This window comes from Patiria miniata, unplaced genomic scaffold, assembly GCF_015706575.1.
Source record: "Patiria miniata isolate m_02_andy unplaced genomic scaffold, ASM1570657v1 HiC_scaffold_10, whole genome shotgun sequence".
Lineage (NCBI taxonomy): Eukaryota > Metazoa > Echinodermata > Asteroidea > Valvatida > Asterinidae > Patiria > Patiria miniata.
Genome location: NW_024037048.1, coordinates 19539312 through 19558965, shown reverse-complemented (window position 1 = coordinate 19558965; position 19654 = coordinate 19539312). Strand labels below are relative to the sequence as shown.

Genomic DNA, 19654 nt, shown 5'->3' with positions numbered 1-19654 from the left:
GGAGAATATTTTAAAAGGGAATTATGGAGGAGACTTGCTATCTTGGCTAGGAGGATTTTTTTCAAAGGGAATTATGGAGAAGACCAACCATCCTGCCTCAGAGATTTTTTTATAGAAGGGAATCAAGGAGGAGACGAACCATCATGGTTGGGAAGATATTTGTTTTAGAAGGGATTTATGGAGAAGACTACCCATCTTTGCTAGGGGATATTTTTCAAAGGAATTAATAAGGATATTATAACCATCTTGGCTAGGAGGATATATTGTTGTTTTTTCCATTTTTTTAAAATTGTTTTATTTTTATAGAAGGATATTTCATTAAGTATTAGATATCATGACAAAGGACGAATTAGTTATAATGCAGGCTAGGGGGCTTACTTTGTTAATAAGGAAAAAGGATTTAGTTGAAGGATAAAATGGAAGGAAGGGTTTTACGTTTATGCGTGGAAGATAAGGAAAATGACAAACGTTTATTAATAATAGAACAAGTGAGAATTGTGTAAAGATAAGAAAGTACGGTCTCTACATTCTCGACAACAAATCACCCACTCTTTATGGCATTTATGTCAAATCACAGACAACTTGCAATTGTAGCAGATTACTTAGGATCAGCACCGCTAAATTCTGATCGTAATGCCCCTGAAGGACAAGCTCGTGGCGAATCACAGACAACTTGCAACTGTAGCAGGTTACTTATGATCTGCACCGCTAGGTTCTGACCCAATGCTTCACAAGGACAAGCTTTTGTCAAATCACAGACAACTTGCGACCGTAGCAGATTACTTACGATCAACACTGCTCCGCATATGAGAAGGGCTGTGCTCTTGGTGATATGGGAGACGAAGTAATCATAATGCTTCACAAGGACAATCTAATGTCCAATCACAGACAAATTACAACTGTAGCAAATTACTTATGATCTGCACCTCTAGGTTCTGATCATAATGCTTCACAGGGACAAGCTTTTGTCTAATCACAGACAAATTGCGACTATAGCAGATTACTTACGATCAGCACTGCTCCGCGTATGAGAAGGCTTGTGCTCTTGGTGATATGGGAGACGAAGTGAACCAGGGCAGGCCTGCATCCAGGGCGACCAGTCAATGCAATAATCTGTGGCCTGTACAGGGAACAACTATCCACAAATTGAAAGAAAGAGGGAATAGAACCTGGGACCTCCGGATTGCCATTCCAGTGCTCTACCAACTGAGCTACCAAGCTCCATCGTGTTTAGTCTCCCACTTTGTCAATGTCTATGTTAAGAATAGACATTGGTCAGAGTTGTAATGACTCGAGTCGACTCGAGTCACAATTTTATGCAGAATTTATGTTCATGTTACTTATTTGCAAATACAGTTCGGTACAGCCGCCGCTTGTAGTGTACAAACATACAACGTGTCACAGACTCCCGCCTTGTGGTTCTGGAACGCACAAAATAATATTCCGGAACCGGACTTTAAACGCATTTTCCAATCCGTGGTTTCATCATTGGCTTTGGGCGATTTCTTATTAAGCTATATGATTCCAACGCCGTCTAAATGTATACCCTCCTTTTAAAAATTAAACAGATACTTGCCCACTTTAAAAATTCAGAAACAGTTCTGTATAATGCAATGTGGTTGTCAGCGATCAGCAACACCTCATGTGCGAGCTTGTGCAGTTCAGTTCCTAAAGAATGAGTGTCATATTTGGTTGAATTCTGTATTCTATTGTACAACACTGTATTTATTCCTGGATGAATCCATACAACCATAGAGTGCTGGGGCGGTTTGGGGCGGTATAAGGAGTAACAGGCAGGGCACTTTGAGGGGCAGGGACTAATGGCTTCATTGGATTATGCTTAGTGCTTTTTTAATCATTTGGATAATGGCTAAGTGAACATGCTTCTATAGACGAGCTACGTTCATTTATTGATTATCTGGTGATCCTAAATTGAAGGTTATGCGACTCTGCCAATATCACAAGAAGGAAGATTGTGTTGACTGACCAATGGCTATGCAGGCAGCTGTGATAAAGAACGCCAGGATGTGGGCTCTACGTGGCTCATCCCCCGGCCTAGAACCAACAGCACAGAACTCCATCTTGGGCAAAATCTTGTCCTTGTACCGGCCTGCAGAAAAAGAAAAACAACAGTCAATTGTTATTTAATGATCGTTAACTTGGTTATCGTTAAGATCAGAGTAAACCTGAAGTTAACACAACCTAGATATACCTCACGGTATACCAAACGTTAAATCTGACACCGTGGCAGCAAGGAGATTTCCACCTTTCTATGAATATGCCTTTGAATGAGCATGACGACTATTTATAAAAGATATAGACATATATCATACTCGGCAATAGGGATAGTCAGTGGAAAGAACTTGGGACAGGTGTGTACAAAGTTACACGCAAGACCCAGACTTTTTTTAAGCGAATTACTGAGAAGACGACCATAATTATTGGTAATGAGGATACTTTTATTATGGAGTAGATTAACCATCTTGGTTAGGAGGATATTTTTTTAGAAGGGAATTATGAAGGAGACTAACCATCTTGGCTAGGAGGATATTTTTTAGAAGGGAATTATGGAGGAGATTTACCATCTTGGCTAGGAGGATATTTTTTAGAAGGGAATTATGGAGGAGACTAACCATCTTGGCTAGGAGGATATTTTTTAGAAGGGAACTATGGAGGAGACTATAACCAGCTTGGCTCGGAGGATATTTTTAGAAGGAAAATATGGAGGAAATTGATCATCTTGGCTGAGGATATGTTTAAGAAGGGCACTATGGAGGAGACTAACCATCTTGGCTCGGAGGTTTAAAAAAAAAAAGAATTATGGAGAAGACTAACCATTGTGGCTAGGAGGATATTTTTAGAAGGAATTTATGGAAGAGACTAACAATCTAGGCTAGAAGGACATTTTTTTAAGAAGGGAATTATGGAGGAGACGAACCATCATGGTTAGGGAGACATTTGTTTTAGAAAGGATTAATGGCTAGGAGGATATTTTTAGAAGGAAAATATGGAGGAAATTGATCATCTTGGCTGAGGATATGTTTAAGAAGGGCACTATGGAGGAGACTAACCATCTTGGCTCGGAGGTTTAAAAAAAAAAGAATTATGGAGAAGACTAACCATTGTGGCTAGGAGGATATTTTTAGAAGGAATTTATGGAAGAGACTAACAATCTAGGCTAGAAGGACATTTTTTTAAGAAGGGAATTATGAGGGAGACGAACCATCATGGTTAGGGAGACATTTGTTTTAGAAAGGATTAATGGCTAGGAGGATATTTTTAGAAGGAAATTATGGAGAAAGCTACAACCATCTTGGCTAGGGGAATATGTTTTTAAAGGAATTAATGAGGATATTAACCATCTTGGCTAGGAGGATATATTGTTGTTTTTTCCATTTTTGTGAAACTGTTTTATAGAAGAATATTTCATCAAGTATTAAAAATCGTGACCAAGGACGAATTAGTTATAATGCAGGCTGGGGGGCCTACTTTGTTAATGAGGAAAAAGGATTTAAACAATTTGAAAGAAGGAGGTTAATCGAAACATTTTCCAGATCCCCTCCCCCAACTTGACATCGCACCCCAAGCCAAAGCTAGATCCACCCCTGTTTATTTAGGATTTCACGCTAGTTTCTGCTATAGTGAGTAGGTTTGCGTAACTGTGAAGTAAGTGCCCTTAGATTAGCCACTCATTATTTTCATGGGAATTGCCAACACTACAACAGACATTTTTGCATGACACTTAAAAAATTACGGCTGTTGCAAAAGTGTAAACAATCAGTTACAGAGGATTACTTCTGTGTTTACAGGGATAGCGCAGATTTTCTGTGCAAGCGTGCTGTAAGCACAGAGTGAGATTCTACCTTCTCTTTGAGCGTAGTGACTCCTCCTTGCTGATCTTCCAAGAAAACTTCTCAGTGGTCTCCCCTGCTTCCTCATCCAGCATCCAGGGTTAATTTGTTCAGCTCCTTAAACCGTCTCACCCCCGGGCGAGGGGGGGGGAGTTCAATCTGCGTTGAGACTAACAAAATGTGTCGCTGAAATTTGGAACAGCATTGAAACGCTAATATGGCCTGATATGTGTCGAGGTGTCCCAAGGCGTGCAGTTTTCTAATGTAAGGGGCAACACCACACGGGCCACAAAATCCCCCGAAACCGCGTTCGCTGATGAGGGCCTGATGTAGCGGCACTTGTGGAGCTGTCGACAGTCCAATTTCAACGTGACACACACTGAAAAAACACAGCGCGGTGCACGGGTGCTCACACGATCAATGGACCGCTGAAATATTGAATCTTTCTGGAAGTCAAATTATGCATAATGATGCAGCGTGAACCATGCACAAAAATGTCCATTTACAAGGTTCACGCCGTGTGCGCTTCGTGTATGCTTTGTGCACGCATCCAGGACAGCTACATTTGTTCTGATTCGCTGTTTCTACCATGTCAATATTTGTTGCATGTTTGATGTATTTTAACAAATGATTGAATTTACGAGTTTCCGAATGTCTCAGCGATTCTGTTTTGATGCTGGCCCAAAGCTGGCCCAACGTCGGCGCAGCGTTTACAGAAACACCGATATGGCCTGAAATGTGGCGAGTTCAATGCTGTTTTCTAATGTGAGGGATATAGCACCGCACGGGCCACAAAATCCCCTCAAACCGCGTTCACTGAGGGGTTGATGCGGCGCAATGTGTGGACGGCTCACCGTGCGTTATTCAATGGGAACGTGAAAACAGCGCGGTATGAAGCGGGTGAAACGGCCACAATGCCGATGTTTCTGGACGGCCAATTTATTCAAAGCAATGCAGCGTGAACCATGCACGAAAAACTTCACTTGCAAGGTTCACGCTCTGTGTGTTTTGTATGCGTAGGATCACCTAACAATTTGTTCCAATTCACTGTTTCTGTATGGCATGTGCAGCAAGAGTTCACAAATACTTCCATTTTACAAGTTTCCGAATTTCTCAGTGAATTGGCTTTTATTGATGTGTAACAGAATCTGACAAAGTTTCCATTCTTTATTGACACTTTTCCCCTCTAATTACTTACATTTACTTGTTTATAGAGCCTAGAATTATGCTAGCCACAATATGCTGTTGAAGGAAGTTTCATTCCATTGTACATGTAGATAAGACATTGTATGTGTTTGGTGAACTGGCCTATACTTGCTGCACACACTGGGTTGTTTATGTGCACAGCCATCTTTGTTATTGTTCAACTACATGTGCATTCTTAAGGAGGCAGCCATGTTTGTTTGGTCATGTGATCAAAGTTTTCTACATGTAAAACAGTCCAAACATTAAGTGAGAGGTCCTTTTTGATATTGTGATACTTTAGTTTGATTGTAATTTAGTTTTTGTTGTAGACTATAGTGACTTTGAGGAAAATTGTGCAACTTTTACTTTTCCCATAATGCATTGCTTCTTGCACATGGCCTGATTCTCCAACAATGTGCTCAGCAGTTTGCTGCGCTGAGGATGATCTAATCCGCTTTTTTCTGCAACCATCCTAAGATTATTTAGCACACCCACTACAGGCCCACGAGGTAAATATCCTACTTAGTAATATTGCATCAGTTTTACTCTCTTAAATGTAGGATTAAGTTAGAAAATAATGGTTTATTAAGTCAAGTAATTGTGTCTTTTATGCATGCATGTTACTGACTAGTATAGTAATGCAAATGTCCATTGTCATTTCTTTAGGTCATATGAGTCTCATTGAATAATTCCTTGTGAAGACTAAATTTACCACATTAACCTTCAAATTGTTGAGATCTATACTTATGATTATCATTGTTATTTGCTTGTCAGATCTCACGGTGTTCATCTTTGGAGACAGTTCATTGTCAACATTAAAGTCAGACATGACAGAGACATCAGTACAGATCGTGTCCGCCTACATTTTGCTTTGGTAGTTGGGTGCAGCTACAGTGAGATCTCCACGCCATCTAGTCCAGATGTAGAGATTTCTTGAGTGAAGCGTGGAACGGAATCCAGAGAGCTGTTGTCTTGCTTACAGCTGGCCCATGACGAACGGAACAAGGCTAGCCCATGACGAACGGAACGAGGCTAGGCGAAGGACGAGTAGCACAGACGGAATGCAGCAGATTCGAGATTCGAGCACGGGAACAGCATGCAGTACGTGAACCACCGGATCAGCGGATACCCGGTAAGACAGCGACGGAACCAGTCAAGGAGACGAGAGAGCTGATCCACATCGTCATGATTGTGCACAAGAAATGTCAGCCATGTCAGCAGGACTAAACGCTAAACGAACTGTACATCAAGGAACTGTGAGCGGAATCCTTTAAAGAACAGTTGGTCATTGACGGTTTCATAACCAAATAATGTTGTGAATGTATTTTATCTGGAACAAACGAATGTAAAGAGTGTACTTTATATTGTTGGGATCAGAGTTTCTAGATAATCTACCCCTTGTTCAGCCTTGCATGAAGTCAGCTGTGTATACATTAATTTCTGCTCTGTGTGATATATTGCTATAGTGTGCGAAAATCATTTGCATTTTGTTGTTCACACTGTTCGACACCATTGTTTGCTAATCGATTTCTCCTCATTGCTCTATTTCACCCAATTGTGTAGTGTTGAATGCGTGTGTTGACAAGCTATTATTTCGTATGTAGTGCAATTCACTTGAAACTTGTTATACACAAAACTAATGCCATGTCATTTCATGAAATTGTTGTATTTTCATCTTGCATCAATCATGTGGCATTTGTAATGTAAGCCACATGCTCTTGTCATTTACGAATTCTATTTCTGCCAAGTACTATTCCTAAGGTCCCAAAATGTCGAGTAATGAAGTGGAGGATCAAGCTAAGGAGTTAGAAGAAGGAATAGAAGAATGTACTGCAGCTCTAGAGTCAGTAGATGATCCTGTAGAAAGAGAGAGCATTTTGAAAGATGTCAGCAGCAAGCAAGAAGAACTCTTCAAACTAAGCAAACCTTCCGAGAGTGAAACCCGGAAAAGCAGCAGAACGAGACACCCCACGACCAAGATGGCGGAGCTTCAAGAAGCAGATAAAGTCAAAAGAGAAGGAAAACTAAAGAAAGTCTTCGTCCAAAATTACGAGTCGTGGAAGGAATGCTGTAAAAATGCAAGACAGAAGTTGAAGGGTTACTGCACAGGCTTCACACTGAATGACATTTCTTCATCGCTACACATCGCACGAGATGAGCTGATCGATGCATATGATGCTTGTCGACAACTTGGGCCCCCTGAACAGGAAATGCGACGCCGGGTCGACACATGCTCAGCTATAACACAACAGCTACTGAAGGTTGTCGTCGCCAAAGAAGATGCAGATACAACACACATTTCCAGTGAGTTGAGACGGCTTCTGCACACCGATGACAACGCATCAGTTTTCTCATCGAAAGCGTCAAGCCAAGCGTCATCTCGCTGGTCTGAAAGTTCATCTGCCAGACGGGCTAAGGCTGCTGCCGAATTAGCAGCCAGAAAGGCAGAAATCAAAGTGCTGGAAGTCAAACAGCAAAAGCAAGCAGAGCTAGATGAACTACAACGGCAACAAGAAGAAATGCAACGACTGCAGGAGAAGAAAAGGAGAGAAATAGAACGACTGGAAAAGGAAAAGGAGTTGGAGACGGCCCGTGCCAAATTTGAAGTATATGACCAGGAGTGCAAAGGCAGTCGAGAGAAGAGTCACAGCAGTAACTCTCCTGATGAGCCATCCCCTTGGCCAACCGAGGTGAAACACGAGGCTCAAAAGAAACAACCAAGTCCAGTCCAAGCATCAGAAGGCGGTGAAGTAGCAGCTCTAGCCCGCAGTCTCCGAGATTGTATGACAATCCATAAGTTGCCTCCCCCAGAACCCAGCGTGTTTACGGGAGATCCCATCCGCTATGTTGAGTGGAAGGCGAGCTTCAAGACACTTATCGAGTCAAAGGCAATCTCCACACCAGAAAGAGTGTATTACCTTAAACGATACCTGGGTGGAGATGCACAGAAGGCTGTGGAAGGTTTCTTCTACAGCACATCAGACGAGAGCTATGAAGGTGCATGGCGTCTACTCGAGGAACGTTACGGACATCCTTTCAAAGTTCAGAAGGCCTTCCGTGATAAGTTATCAAAGTGGCAAAAGATAGGCCCAAAGGATGCCAACAGTTTGCAGCAGTTTGCAGACTTTCTTAAAGCATGCAAGGACGCCATCCCCCATGTCCCTGCTCTGAAGATACTTGATGATTGTGAGGAGAACAGGCGTCTGCTCTCCAAATTGCCAGACTGGGCTGCAGCTCGATGGAATAGACAAGTTACAAAGAAACTTGACGAAACACTCAACTACCCTGGTTTTGAAGAGTTTGTCGAGTTTGTACGCAAGGAGGCCCGGGTAGCATGCAATCCAATCTCATCATTGCATGCACTGAAGGCAACAGACGAATCAGAGACAGAGCAGACACAAGGCGGCAGTAGAAGAGCCAACCGAAGCAGGGGCACAGCACTAACAGTTGGATCAAATGAGATCAACAAGATGCCCAAGGAAGGCCAGACATCAACCAAGAGCATGTTCCAACCAAAACCATGCCAGAATTGCAGGAAGACAGATCACCACATCGATAAATGCCCTGGCTTTGGCACTAAGTCTCTTGCTGAAAGAAGAAAATTCATCCAAGAAAACAGATTGTGCTTTGGCTGCCTTAAGAAAGGTCACCTGTCCAAGGAATGCCGACGAAAACTGACTTGCGACAAGTGCAAGAGAAGGCATCCTACAATCCTGCATGACGATGCACTGATGCGGAGCGATGACTCCAACCACGTGGAGAAGTCGCCAAAGGGAGAGAAACCCAAAGAAGTTGCGGTTGTGTCATGTGGCGTCCAGATGGGAAGTGGATGGGGGACTTCAATGATAGTCCCAGTGTGGGTGTCGTCTGTGGATTCTCCTTCAATGGAAGTCTTGACGTATGCCCTACTAGACACTCAGAGTGACTGCACATTCATTTTAGACAACACTGCCAGTTCTATTGCGGCACGTTGTGAGTCAGTTCGACTTAAACTTGCTACGATGACTTCGGCGTCCTCCATGATTGATTGCAGTGCAGTCACCAACCTAATTGTCAGAGGTATGCATTCATCTAACAGAATACGAATTCCACGGGCATACACGAGAGAGTTCATCCCAGTCAACAAGTCCACCATCCCGACGACGGACACAGCAAGAAGATGGCCACACCTTGAAAGAATAACCCATGAGATGGCGCCCCTGCAGAACTGCGAGGTTGGAATGCTCATTGGTTACAATTGTCCACAAGCTTTGGCACCACGAGACACAATAGTTGGACAAGATGATGAACCGTATGCTGTCAAGACTGATCTTGGTTGGACCATCGTCGGTTATGATGATCCAAGCGCCAATAGTTATGCCACAAGTGTCTGCCACCGAGTTTCAGCGACGGAGGCCCCATGTATACCTCCTTCAAATGTAATCAGAGCATTAGAAGCCGACTTTTCGGAGAAACGCCATGCAGAGAAAACCGTATCCCAAGAAGATATTCAGTTTCTTAACATCATGGAAAAAAACATTCACCAGACCAGCAGTGGTCACTACACCATGCCACTTCCATTCAGAGATGGCAAGCCAACGCTGCCAAACAACAAGAAGACGGCTATAGTTCGTCTCAATCATCTAAACAGGAAGTTTAGCACCAACCAGAAGTACCATGCTGACTACACAAAGTTCATGGAAGATGTAATAGAGAAAGGTGATGCTGAGAAGGTTGAGAGCCACGGAGAGGAAGGAAGGGTTTGGTACATCCCACATCACGGCGTGTATCACCCTCGGAAGCCTGGGAAGATCAGAGTCGTATTTGACTGTTCAGCGCGACATGCCGGAACTTCTCTGAATGGTCATCTTCTCACCGGACCTGACCTGATCAACAACTTGACTGGGGTTCTACTTCGATTTAGAGAACATCCCATAGCTGTCATGTGTGACATTGAGAGGATGTTCCATCAATTCCTTGTGAACGAAGAAGACCGTGACTACTTGCGGTTTCTATGGTGGGAAAATGGCGACCCAAGCAATGGTCCAGCGGAGTATCGCATGAAAGTGCACCTATTTGGTGCAGCTTCTTCGCCGGGATGTGCCAACTATGGCTTGAAACATTTGGCCAGTCGGCATGAGAACGAGTTCCCACTAGCAGCAACCTTTGTCAAGAGGAACTTCTACGTCGATGATGGTCTCAAAAGTACTGAAACGGAAGACGAAGCAAAGAGATTAGTGGCCGAGGCCCAAGAGTTATGTGCCAGAGGAGGGCTACGACTACATAAATTCATCTCAACCAGTAGAGAAGTCATGGAGGCCATTCCAGTGGATGAACGTGCCGCTGGAGTAAAGGATGTGGATCTTAGCCGAGATGATCTCCCCACAGAGAGGGCTCTCGGCATTCAATGGTGTGTAGAGGCAGACATGTTCAACTTCCACATCGAAGCTAAGGATCAGTCACTAACACGTCGGGGAATCCTGTCCACGGTTGCCTCCATCTATGACCCTCTTGGGTTCCTTGCCCCATTTGTACTCATTGGCAAGGGAATTCTCCAAGAAATGTGTCACAGCGGATCGGATTGGGATGATCCACTTCCTGATAAGCTGCACCCACGGTGGGAGAAGTGGAAGGATGACCTTGTAAATCTGAAGCAAATCCAGATACCCAGGTGCTACAAGCCAAGTGACTTTGGGAAGGTCATCGCGGTGGAGCTCCATCATTTCTGTGACGCCAGTACAAGAGGATATGGCCAGTGTTCATATTTGCGATTCATCGGAGAAGATAAGGTGCATTGCACACTGGTGTCAGGAAAGGCCAGAGTTGCTCCGATCAAAGTTGTCACCATTCCCCGCCTCGAGTTGACAGCCGCAGTAGTGTCGGTACAGATAAGCCACATGCTAAAGGAGGAATTAGAGCTAGTCATCGACAGGGAATACTTCTGGACAGACTCTCAAGTCGTCCTTGGATATATATGTAATGAGGCAAGACGGTTCCATGTATTTGTGGCCAACAGGGTCCAGAAAATCAGGCAGTACTCAGAGCCCAGTCAGTGGCACTACGTGCCGACGGAAGTGAACCCTGCTGATCATGCCTCAAGAGGAGTCCTTGCCAAAGAGTTGGTGGCCTCAAACTGGTTCAGAGGCCCAGAATTCCTGTGGAACAAAGAGATGGTGATTGCAGAAGAGCCAGTCCGTGAATTAAGCGTCGGTGATCCAGAAGTAAAGAGTGTGACGTCCCTGCAAAGTGCTGTTACACCAGAGGTATTTGACTGGGAGGATCGCCTGTCTCGCTTCTCAGATTGGTCAAAGGTATTGGGAGCTGTGGCACGCATAAGACGACTGAATCGGAAAGAAAAGGATAACAGCCTCTCTACCCCGCAAGAACAAACAGAGGCAGAAATGCACATCGTACGATCAGTACAGAGGCAAGCCTTCCCACAGGAAATTCAGTCATTGAGGAACTCAAGCAGAGTGAAGGCAACTAGTAAAATCTGCAGCCTGAATCCATTCCTGGACAGTGACGGAATTCTAAGAGTCGGTGGACGTCTGAGAAATGCAGAAGTTCCAGACAGCGTCAAACATCCAGCCATTCTTCCAAAAGATGGGCAAGTAACGAGGTTGCTCATCTCGTACTTCCACAACAAAGTCCAACACCAGGGAAGAGGAATGACCTTCAATGAAGTAAGAGCTGGTGGATACTGGATAATCGGAGGAGTGAAGGTAGTTGCCACTCACATCCACAAGTGCGCAACTTGTCGTCGTCTGCGGCGCCCAGTGGAAGAACAGAAGATGGCCGACCTTCCAAAGGATAGAGTAGAGCCTTCCCCACCGTTTACATTTTGTGGCATGGACTGCTTCGGACCATTCACCGTCAGGGAAGGCAGGAAGGAGATCAAGAAGTATGGAGTCATATTCACATGCATGTCCTCACGTGCTGTACACATTGAAATGGTGGACGACATGACCACCGATTGCTTCATCAATTCACTTCGATGCTTCATTGCCTTGAGAGGTCCTGTACAGCAGTTGCGTTCTGACCAGGGATCCAATTTTGTCGGAGCTAAGAACGAATTTCGAGAGGCATTGAAGGAACTGGATATGGAGAGAGTTCAAGGCTTCTTGGCAAAGCGGCAATGTCAATTTGTCATGAACGCTCCACACTCAAGTCATGTTGGTGGCGTGTGGGAGCGTCAAATCAAGACGGTCAGAAGCGTTCTCTCATCCATAATCCAGCAGTCTCCAGGTAGACTTGACGCTGCAACCTTGCGTACATTTCTCTACGAAGCCATGGCTATTGTGAACAGTCGTCCACTCACAACAGTTAATCTTCACGATCCACTCAGCCCTGAACCACTTACACCTAATCACCTTCTCACCATGAAGTCTACAGCAGCCTTACCACCTCCTGGAAAATTCGTGAAGGAAGACCTGTACATCAGGAAACGCTGGAGGAGGGTTCAGTATCTGGCTGAACAGTTTTGGGGAAGATGGAGGAAGGAATACCTCTCTTCTCTCACTTCACGTCAAAAGTGGCACACACCAAGACGAAACATCAAGGTGGGAGATGTGGTGCTGCTGAAAGACGAAGAGGCCCCTCGAATGGAATGGCCATTGGCTATTGTGATCGAAACCATAGAAAATGATGACGGCCTTGTCAGGAGAGCCAGAGTAAGGGTTGGCACTAAGCATCTGGACAAAGAAGGGAGACGAACAGGCAAACCGTCCATTCTTGAGCGACCAATCCAGAAGCTAATTCTCCTTCTTGAGACGAAGTAGATGGATTACCCTTCTGGCGATAGCCAATCCACTCATCCTGTTAGAGACGCTGCTAGCGTAAATGCTTAAGGCATATCTTCATCTTGACAGTTTAATATAAGGACTTTGTATGTTAACCAAAACTGTTCTGTTAGTTTGTAGTCGAAAGTAGTTTTGAAATTACCATGATATACTACAATTGTTGTTTCTAATTGCTAATTTGTGTAGTTGTAGTATCTTGCCATGTAGTTACATAGATCAGTGGTAATTTGGTGGGAGTGTAACAGAATCTGACAAAGTTTCCATTCTTTATTGACACTTTTCCCCTCTAATTACTTACATTTACTTGTTTATAGAGCCTAGAATTATGCTAGCCACAATATGCTGTTGAAGGAAGTTTCATTCCATTGTACATGTAGATAAGACATTGTATGTGTTTGGTGAACTGGCCTATACTTGCTGCACACACTGGGTTGTTTATGTGCACAGCCATCTTTGTTATTGTTCAACTACATGTGCATTCTTAAGGAGGCAGCCATGTTTGTTTGGTCATGTGATCAAAGTTTTCTACATGTAAAACAGTCCAAACATTAAGTGAGAGGTCCTTTTTGATATTGTGATACTTTAGTTTGATTGTAATTTAGTTTTTGTTGTAGACTATAGTGACTTTGAGGAAAATTGTGCAACTTTTACTTTTCCCATAATGCATTGCTTCTTGCACATGGCCTGATTCTCCAACAATGTGCTCAGCAGTTTGCTGCGCTGAGGATGATCTAATCCGCTTTTTTCTGCAACCATCCTAAGATTATTTAGCACACCCACTACAGGCCCACGAGGTAAATATCCTACTTAGTAATATTGCATCAGTTTTACTCTCTTAAATGTAGGATTAAGTTAGAAAATAATGGTTTATTAAGTCAAGTAATTGTGTCTTTTATGCATGCATGTTACTGACTAGTATAGTAATGCAAATGTCCATTGTCATTTCTTTAGGTCATATGAGTCTCATTGAATAATTCCTTGTGAAGACTAAATTTACCACATTAACCTTCAAATTGTTGAGATCTATACTTATGATTATCATTGTTATTTGCTTGTCAGATCTCACGGTGTTCATCTTTGGAGACAGTTCATTGTCAACATTAAAGTCAGACATGACAGAGACATCAGTACAGATCGTGTCCGCCTACATTTTGCTTTGGTAGTTGGGTGCAGCTACATGATGGGCCCACCTATGAACTGATATTTGGTGCGGTTTACGCCGAGGCCACCGTGCAGTTTTCTAATGTAAGGGGACGCAACCACTCAGGCCACAAAATCAACTAAAACCGCGTTCGCTGAGGGCTAGTGCGAATGACGGTTGATTTGTATTGAATTGCATGGGAAGTCGCCGCGGTTACACAGGCGATCGTGAACCGCCAGAATGCTGATTTTTCTGCATTGAGGGGCCTGGATCTTCTTTGCAAAGGACCCACAAAGTCGCTGATAAAGCACCAAAACAGAGGCACATGTATTCCCCACCCTCAGTGGAAGCCGCCCCCACCCCCGCCCCATTTTGAAAACCTGAATTACATTCACTGTTGTAATAATACTTTTATTTTGCATTTAGTGCAGCCTTTGAAAAAAAAAACGCACCCCAGGTGCCCTACCCCAAGTTAAACCCAAGCGTCTCCGCTGGCTTGAGTACGATTTAATTCCTCATATAATCCCGAATATATCCACACAATTTAATAGACTGAAGCGCCAACTGTACATTGAATGAATCACGGCCGGTGTATACGTCACTTGTCTATCCACCAATCACAGTTTGTAGGTGACAAGTCGGTGACGACAAGTCGGTGACCACAAGTGAGTGGTCTGTGACTGACAGGTTGTGTGTGTCAATCATAAATTCCATATTTGGATGTGTCACCGACATCCATACAATATCCACCAATAAGAAGTGGCCATTTCAATCTCGGTGACTAGTTTTTATGGTGACTTTATATAGTCTCAACGACATTAACACTGCTTTCGTATCATTAATATGAAGCGAGTCGGTGATGTGTGATTGACAGCGTACAGGAGCCATGCAATCACAATCCAGGTCCGAGTTTTTAGTCACTGCTCAGGAAATCGATGGCACTATTTAAGACATGTGGGGCCGTCCACCCTTCATATCAACCACAGGTCACCTTCGGACGACAACCAGAGAGAGAACTGACTGCAAGAACAAGATTTTGCTCGGTGAGTGTTTGAAACAATCATTTTTTCTCTGAAGAAATTTGTTGTTTTTGCACAATGTGTTTGAGTCAATGCGGGATTCAGATTTTGTTGAATGTTGCTGATTCAATGATTCTCCAAACAGCGAGCGCGGTGGTAGGCTTGATATTTTCCCGTCTTTGTGTGCTTGTGAAAATGTGGTAGCTTGAGGACTGAAAAAAAACCAAGATTTTTATGAACAAATTGTTCTTTTTCATTTCACTATGACTCTGATACACGTCTGCTAACAGCAAAACCAGCGCGCTAATTCCGATACAGAAGTTGTGCCTTTTCCCAACGACCACTTTGGAGTTGATAAAGTATCGCGATGATTTACAAATGTGTTTGAAATTAACTTGTTCAGACGGGCTTTGTTTGTGCATAACATGCACTAAGCCTTTCTGAAAGAGTTAATTTCAAACACTTTTGTAAATTATCGAGCTATTTTATTTTAGCTCTTACTGTAAACAGTTGGTGCGGATGCAGACCACGGTTTTGTGAGGTCAAATTTAAGTCAACAACAATGAGGAATTCCTGTCTGGCAATATTTCCGTTACTACTTCCATTGTGCACTCTCAAATATAAATTGTCCAAATACTGACTGGTTTCTTTACTTCTTGAACAAAAATCATTAAGGTTTCTTGTCGATATGGATAATACACTACGAAGTAACATTTGTGGATTTTTTTTAAATTTAGGTTCGACTGTTATGTTGGACTGTTTTCTGACGGCAGTTTTTCGCAAGTATAAAACATCAAGTTCCCTGCTGTGATTCAGAACAGTAAAGATGTATTGATCATTCAAAATAATATTTCAGAGGAACTACAAATCGGTGTTTCACATTTCGGTTTCAAAAAAAAAAAGACTCGCAAAACCTGGACTCTTTATAACCTGGCCAATTTTTTTTGGCATGATCAAGCACACTCTTATTTTTGGCCTCTTTTTTCCTATTGACTTTATCGTTGAAATTTTCAAACATGAATCCTAGTGCAATGTACTGACATTATTTCCGGATATCACTCAAACTCAATCAGAATGAAAACTTATGCGGAAGTTGGTCACGGAAGAACGTATACAGATATCCGGACATCTCAAAATGCCGGTCTTATTTGTTATATTATTTGTGGTTATTCTCAGTGACTTTGAACTTTGTTGTTCAACTGGCATTTTGCTATAGTTCACAGTGCGCCATTCCGGTTTCATCAAGTTACTTTTAAGCATTGCAGGATAAAAGTGTCACTGGTCAGAATAGACTAGAGGGCGCAAATACAAACGCACTGGATCATGATGATGCACACAGTTTTATACAAGTTCAAAAGCTGGATGCATTTTGTAGAATTCATGGATAGATTTGATTTTTTGGAGAACGCATTTGAGATAAATAGTCAACCCAAATTACATTTCTACTGAACAGACATTTTTTGGCCGTATTGTACTTGTGGAATTCAGCCATGCCTCCCCACCAAACTCCAAGTTATCTCCTAGAGGATTTTTAATGACTCATATTGTTGTTGGTATTTTTTCAGCCAGCAATCCGCTTAAGTGTTGAAGAGTGCTTCTGCGAGAGAATTCAAGAACTGTGCTTAGGTGAGTGTCTGTTGACATTTTCTTCATTCAAGCATCAGAATAGAGCAGTGATTTGGTAGGAGACTGTTCCTTTTTTCTATGCATTGAATCTTTTTGGTCCAAATTAGAAACCAGAAAACGTCATTCAATTACCTCTACGAAAAATATCATCCTGGCCATGATGGTTAGTCTTCTCAATTATCCCTTCTAAAACAATATCCTCCAAGCCATAGTCTCCTCAATTATCCCTTCTAAAAATATCCTCCTAGCCATGATGGTTAGTATTCTCAATTATCCCCTTAAAAATATCCTCCAAGTCATGATGATTAGTGTCTTCAATTATTCCTTTAAAAAACCTCCTTGCCGTGATGATTAGTCTCCTCAATTATCCCATCTCAAAGATAACGTCCAAGCCATGATGGTTTGTCTGTTCATATAATCAATAATAATAATGTTCAATAATCCCTTCTAAAAAGATACCTCCTTGTCATGAGTGTGAGTCTCCGCAATTATCCCTTCTAGAAATTATCCTCCAAGCAATTATGGTAAGTCTCCTCAATTATCACATCTAAAAATTAACTTCCAAGCCGTGATGGTTTGTCTGTTCAATAATCTCGTCTGAAAAATATCCTCCAAGCCGTGATGGTTTTTATTTCAATAAGCCCTTCTAAATAAAAATATGCTCCTAGCCATGATGAGTAGTCTCCTCAATTATCCCTTCTCAAAAAAAAATCTTCCAAGCCGTGATGGATTGTGTGTTCAATAATCTCTTCTAGAAATATCCTCCTAGCCATGATGGGTGGTCTCCTCAGTTATCCCTTCTAAAAATATCCTCCTAGCTATGATGGTTAGTCTCCTCAATTATCCCTTCTAAAAATATCGTACAAGCCATGATGATAAGTCTCCTCGATTATCCCTTCTCAAAAAATATCTTCCAAGCCGTGATGGATAGTGTGTTCAATAATCTCTTCTAAAACATATCCTCCAAGACGTGATGATAAGTCTCCTCAATTATCCCTTCAAAAACTATCCTCCGAGCCATGATGGTTTCATTCAATAATCCCTCTGAAAAATATCCTCCTAACCGTGATGAATAGTCTCCTTAATTTTCCCTTCTGAAAAAATATCCTCCAAGCAATGATAGTTAGTCTCCTCCATTATCCCTTCAAAAATATCTTCCTAGCCGTGATGATTAGTCTTCTCAATTATCCCTTCCTTATCATCCAATCCATGATGGTTTTCATTTCACTAATCCCTTCTACAAATATCCTCCCAGCCGTGATTATTAGCCTCCTCAATTATCCCTTTAAAAAAATATCCTCGTGGCCATGATGGTTAGTCTCCTCATTTAGCCCTTCTAAAAAATATCCTCCTAGCCATGAGGGTTAGTCTCCTCAATGATCACATCTAAAAAAAATATCTTCCAAGCCTTGATGGTTTGTCTGTACAATAATCTCGTCTAAAAAATATCCTCTAACCATGATGGTTTTTATTTTAATAATCCCTTCTAAAAAATATCCTCCTAGCCGTGATGATAAGTCTCCTAAATTATCCCTTCTCAAAACAATATCTTCCAAGCCGAGATCGATTGTGTGTTCAATAATCTCTTCTACAAAAAAATCCTCCAAGCAATGATTGTTTTTATTTTAATAATCCCCTCTAAAAATCCTCCTGACCATGATGGTTTGTCTCCTTAATTATCCCTTCTAAAACAATATCCTCCTCGCCATGATGGTTAGTCTTCTCAATTATCCCTTCTAAAAATATCCTCTAAGCCATGATGATTAGTCTTCTCAATTATCCCTTCAAAAAAATATATCCTCCTAACCATGATGGTTTTAATTCAATAATCCCTTCTAAAAAAATCTTATAGAACTGCGCCTGGAACACGCCTTTTTGAACCGTAGCCTTTTTGTTCGTGGTCTTTGAATCAACATGCGATTCGGTTTCAAATTCTCCCTATTATAACTAACTTCGTTCGATGACGTCATAATGCTGAATTGTCGCAAAGACGTTTATGGTAATTCACAGAATATCTATGGCTGCAGACCAGCAAATAAACTGCCATGGACCTCAGTGATAAATACCCCAACTTGTAAAGATCAGGACAAATACTCACAACTCTCAAAGGTGTTTGAGACACCCATCAAATTACAGCTTATTTCATCATCTTTCATTGTCTGTTCAATTTTTGCGGTATAATCCGATGACCTTTAGGGATAAAAATTCCATCGGAAGATGATGACCCTGTAGTCCTGCAGCCAATCGCCCAAGGCACAATCTGCCACTTCACAAAACACTGAACACTCAGGTTTATTAGGACAAAAGATATTGCTCAAACAGGGGTAGATCCTGGAATGTTTGCAGGGGGAGGGTCAGGCTCCTAAAAAAATTAACAAATTGTTGTGACAGGCGAACGGGTAATATTTTGTGTGCATGTTTCACATCGGGGGCAGGGGGGGGGGGGTCGGCCCCCCTCCCCACCCTCTGGATCCGCGCCTGTCAAAATATTTTGTCAAATTTTGACCTGAAATGCTTGTAATTTGATGTATGATGACGTCATGACGACGTCACTAAAATATCCACATCTTCACACACAAGTTCATGTTCATACCAGGTTTCGTCTTTCTGCAACTTCTTTTTGCATTTTAAATTCACCTAAATTTGACCTACCAGTAACCCCGGAAGGAAAGGTTAGACGACTTTACCTTCGAATATCAAAAATGTTTATCAATCTATAGTCAATCAGATTTCAAAGTGTGAACATGATTGTTCATTTTGTTTATGAGGTTTTGCAGTGAAATTGCTTGTAATTAAATACCTGATGACGTCATTACGACGTCAGAGTATAAAAAGGTATACCTCTGAGTCAGTGTTGATGTTTGAACAGTACTGTTCAGAAGAAAAGTCGCAGATAATTATTGTCAGAAAAAAAACAAGAAAGAAAGAAAGAAAGAAATTTCTTAACATTTCCAAACAATGATCGGGTAGTACCCGATCACCCAAATATATCAGGGTTTTGTTGTTCGGAATGAGGAATTCCTGTCTGACATTATTTTCGCCTCTACTTTCATT

The 19654-nt window shown here is 42.2% G+C and overlaps 1 protein-coding gene across 3 annotated transcripts; it reads left to right on the top strand.

Moving 5' to 3' along the window:
* Nucleotides 1-4990: 4990 nt before the first annotated feature.
* Nucleotides 4991-13944, top strand: LOC119739571. Of its 3 annotated transcripts, XR_005272595.1 has the most exons (3): nt 4991-5545; nt 5811-13608; nt 13874-13944. XR_005272595.1 is itself a non-coding variant. In XM_038214562.1 (2 exons), the coding sequence occupies exon 2, from the start codon at nt 6806-6808 to the stop codon at nt 12791-12793; it is 5988 nt and encodes a 1995-aa protein (XP_038070490.1). In that variant the 5' UTR covers nt 4991-5545; nt 5811-6805; the 3' UTR covers nt 12794-13944. The 3 variants fall into 3 exon arrangements, 1 of the variants encoding a protein (XP_038070490.1); XR_005272597.1 differs by having other exon boundaries at nt 4991-13608; XM_038214562.1 differs by having other exon boundaries at nt 5811-13944.
* The last annotated feature ends 5710 nt before the right edge of the window (nt 13945-19654 follow it).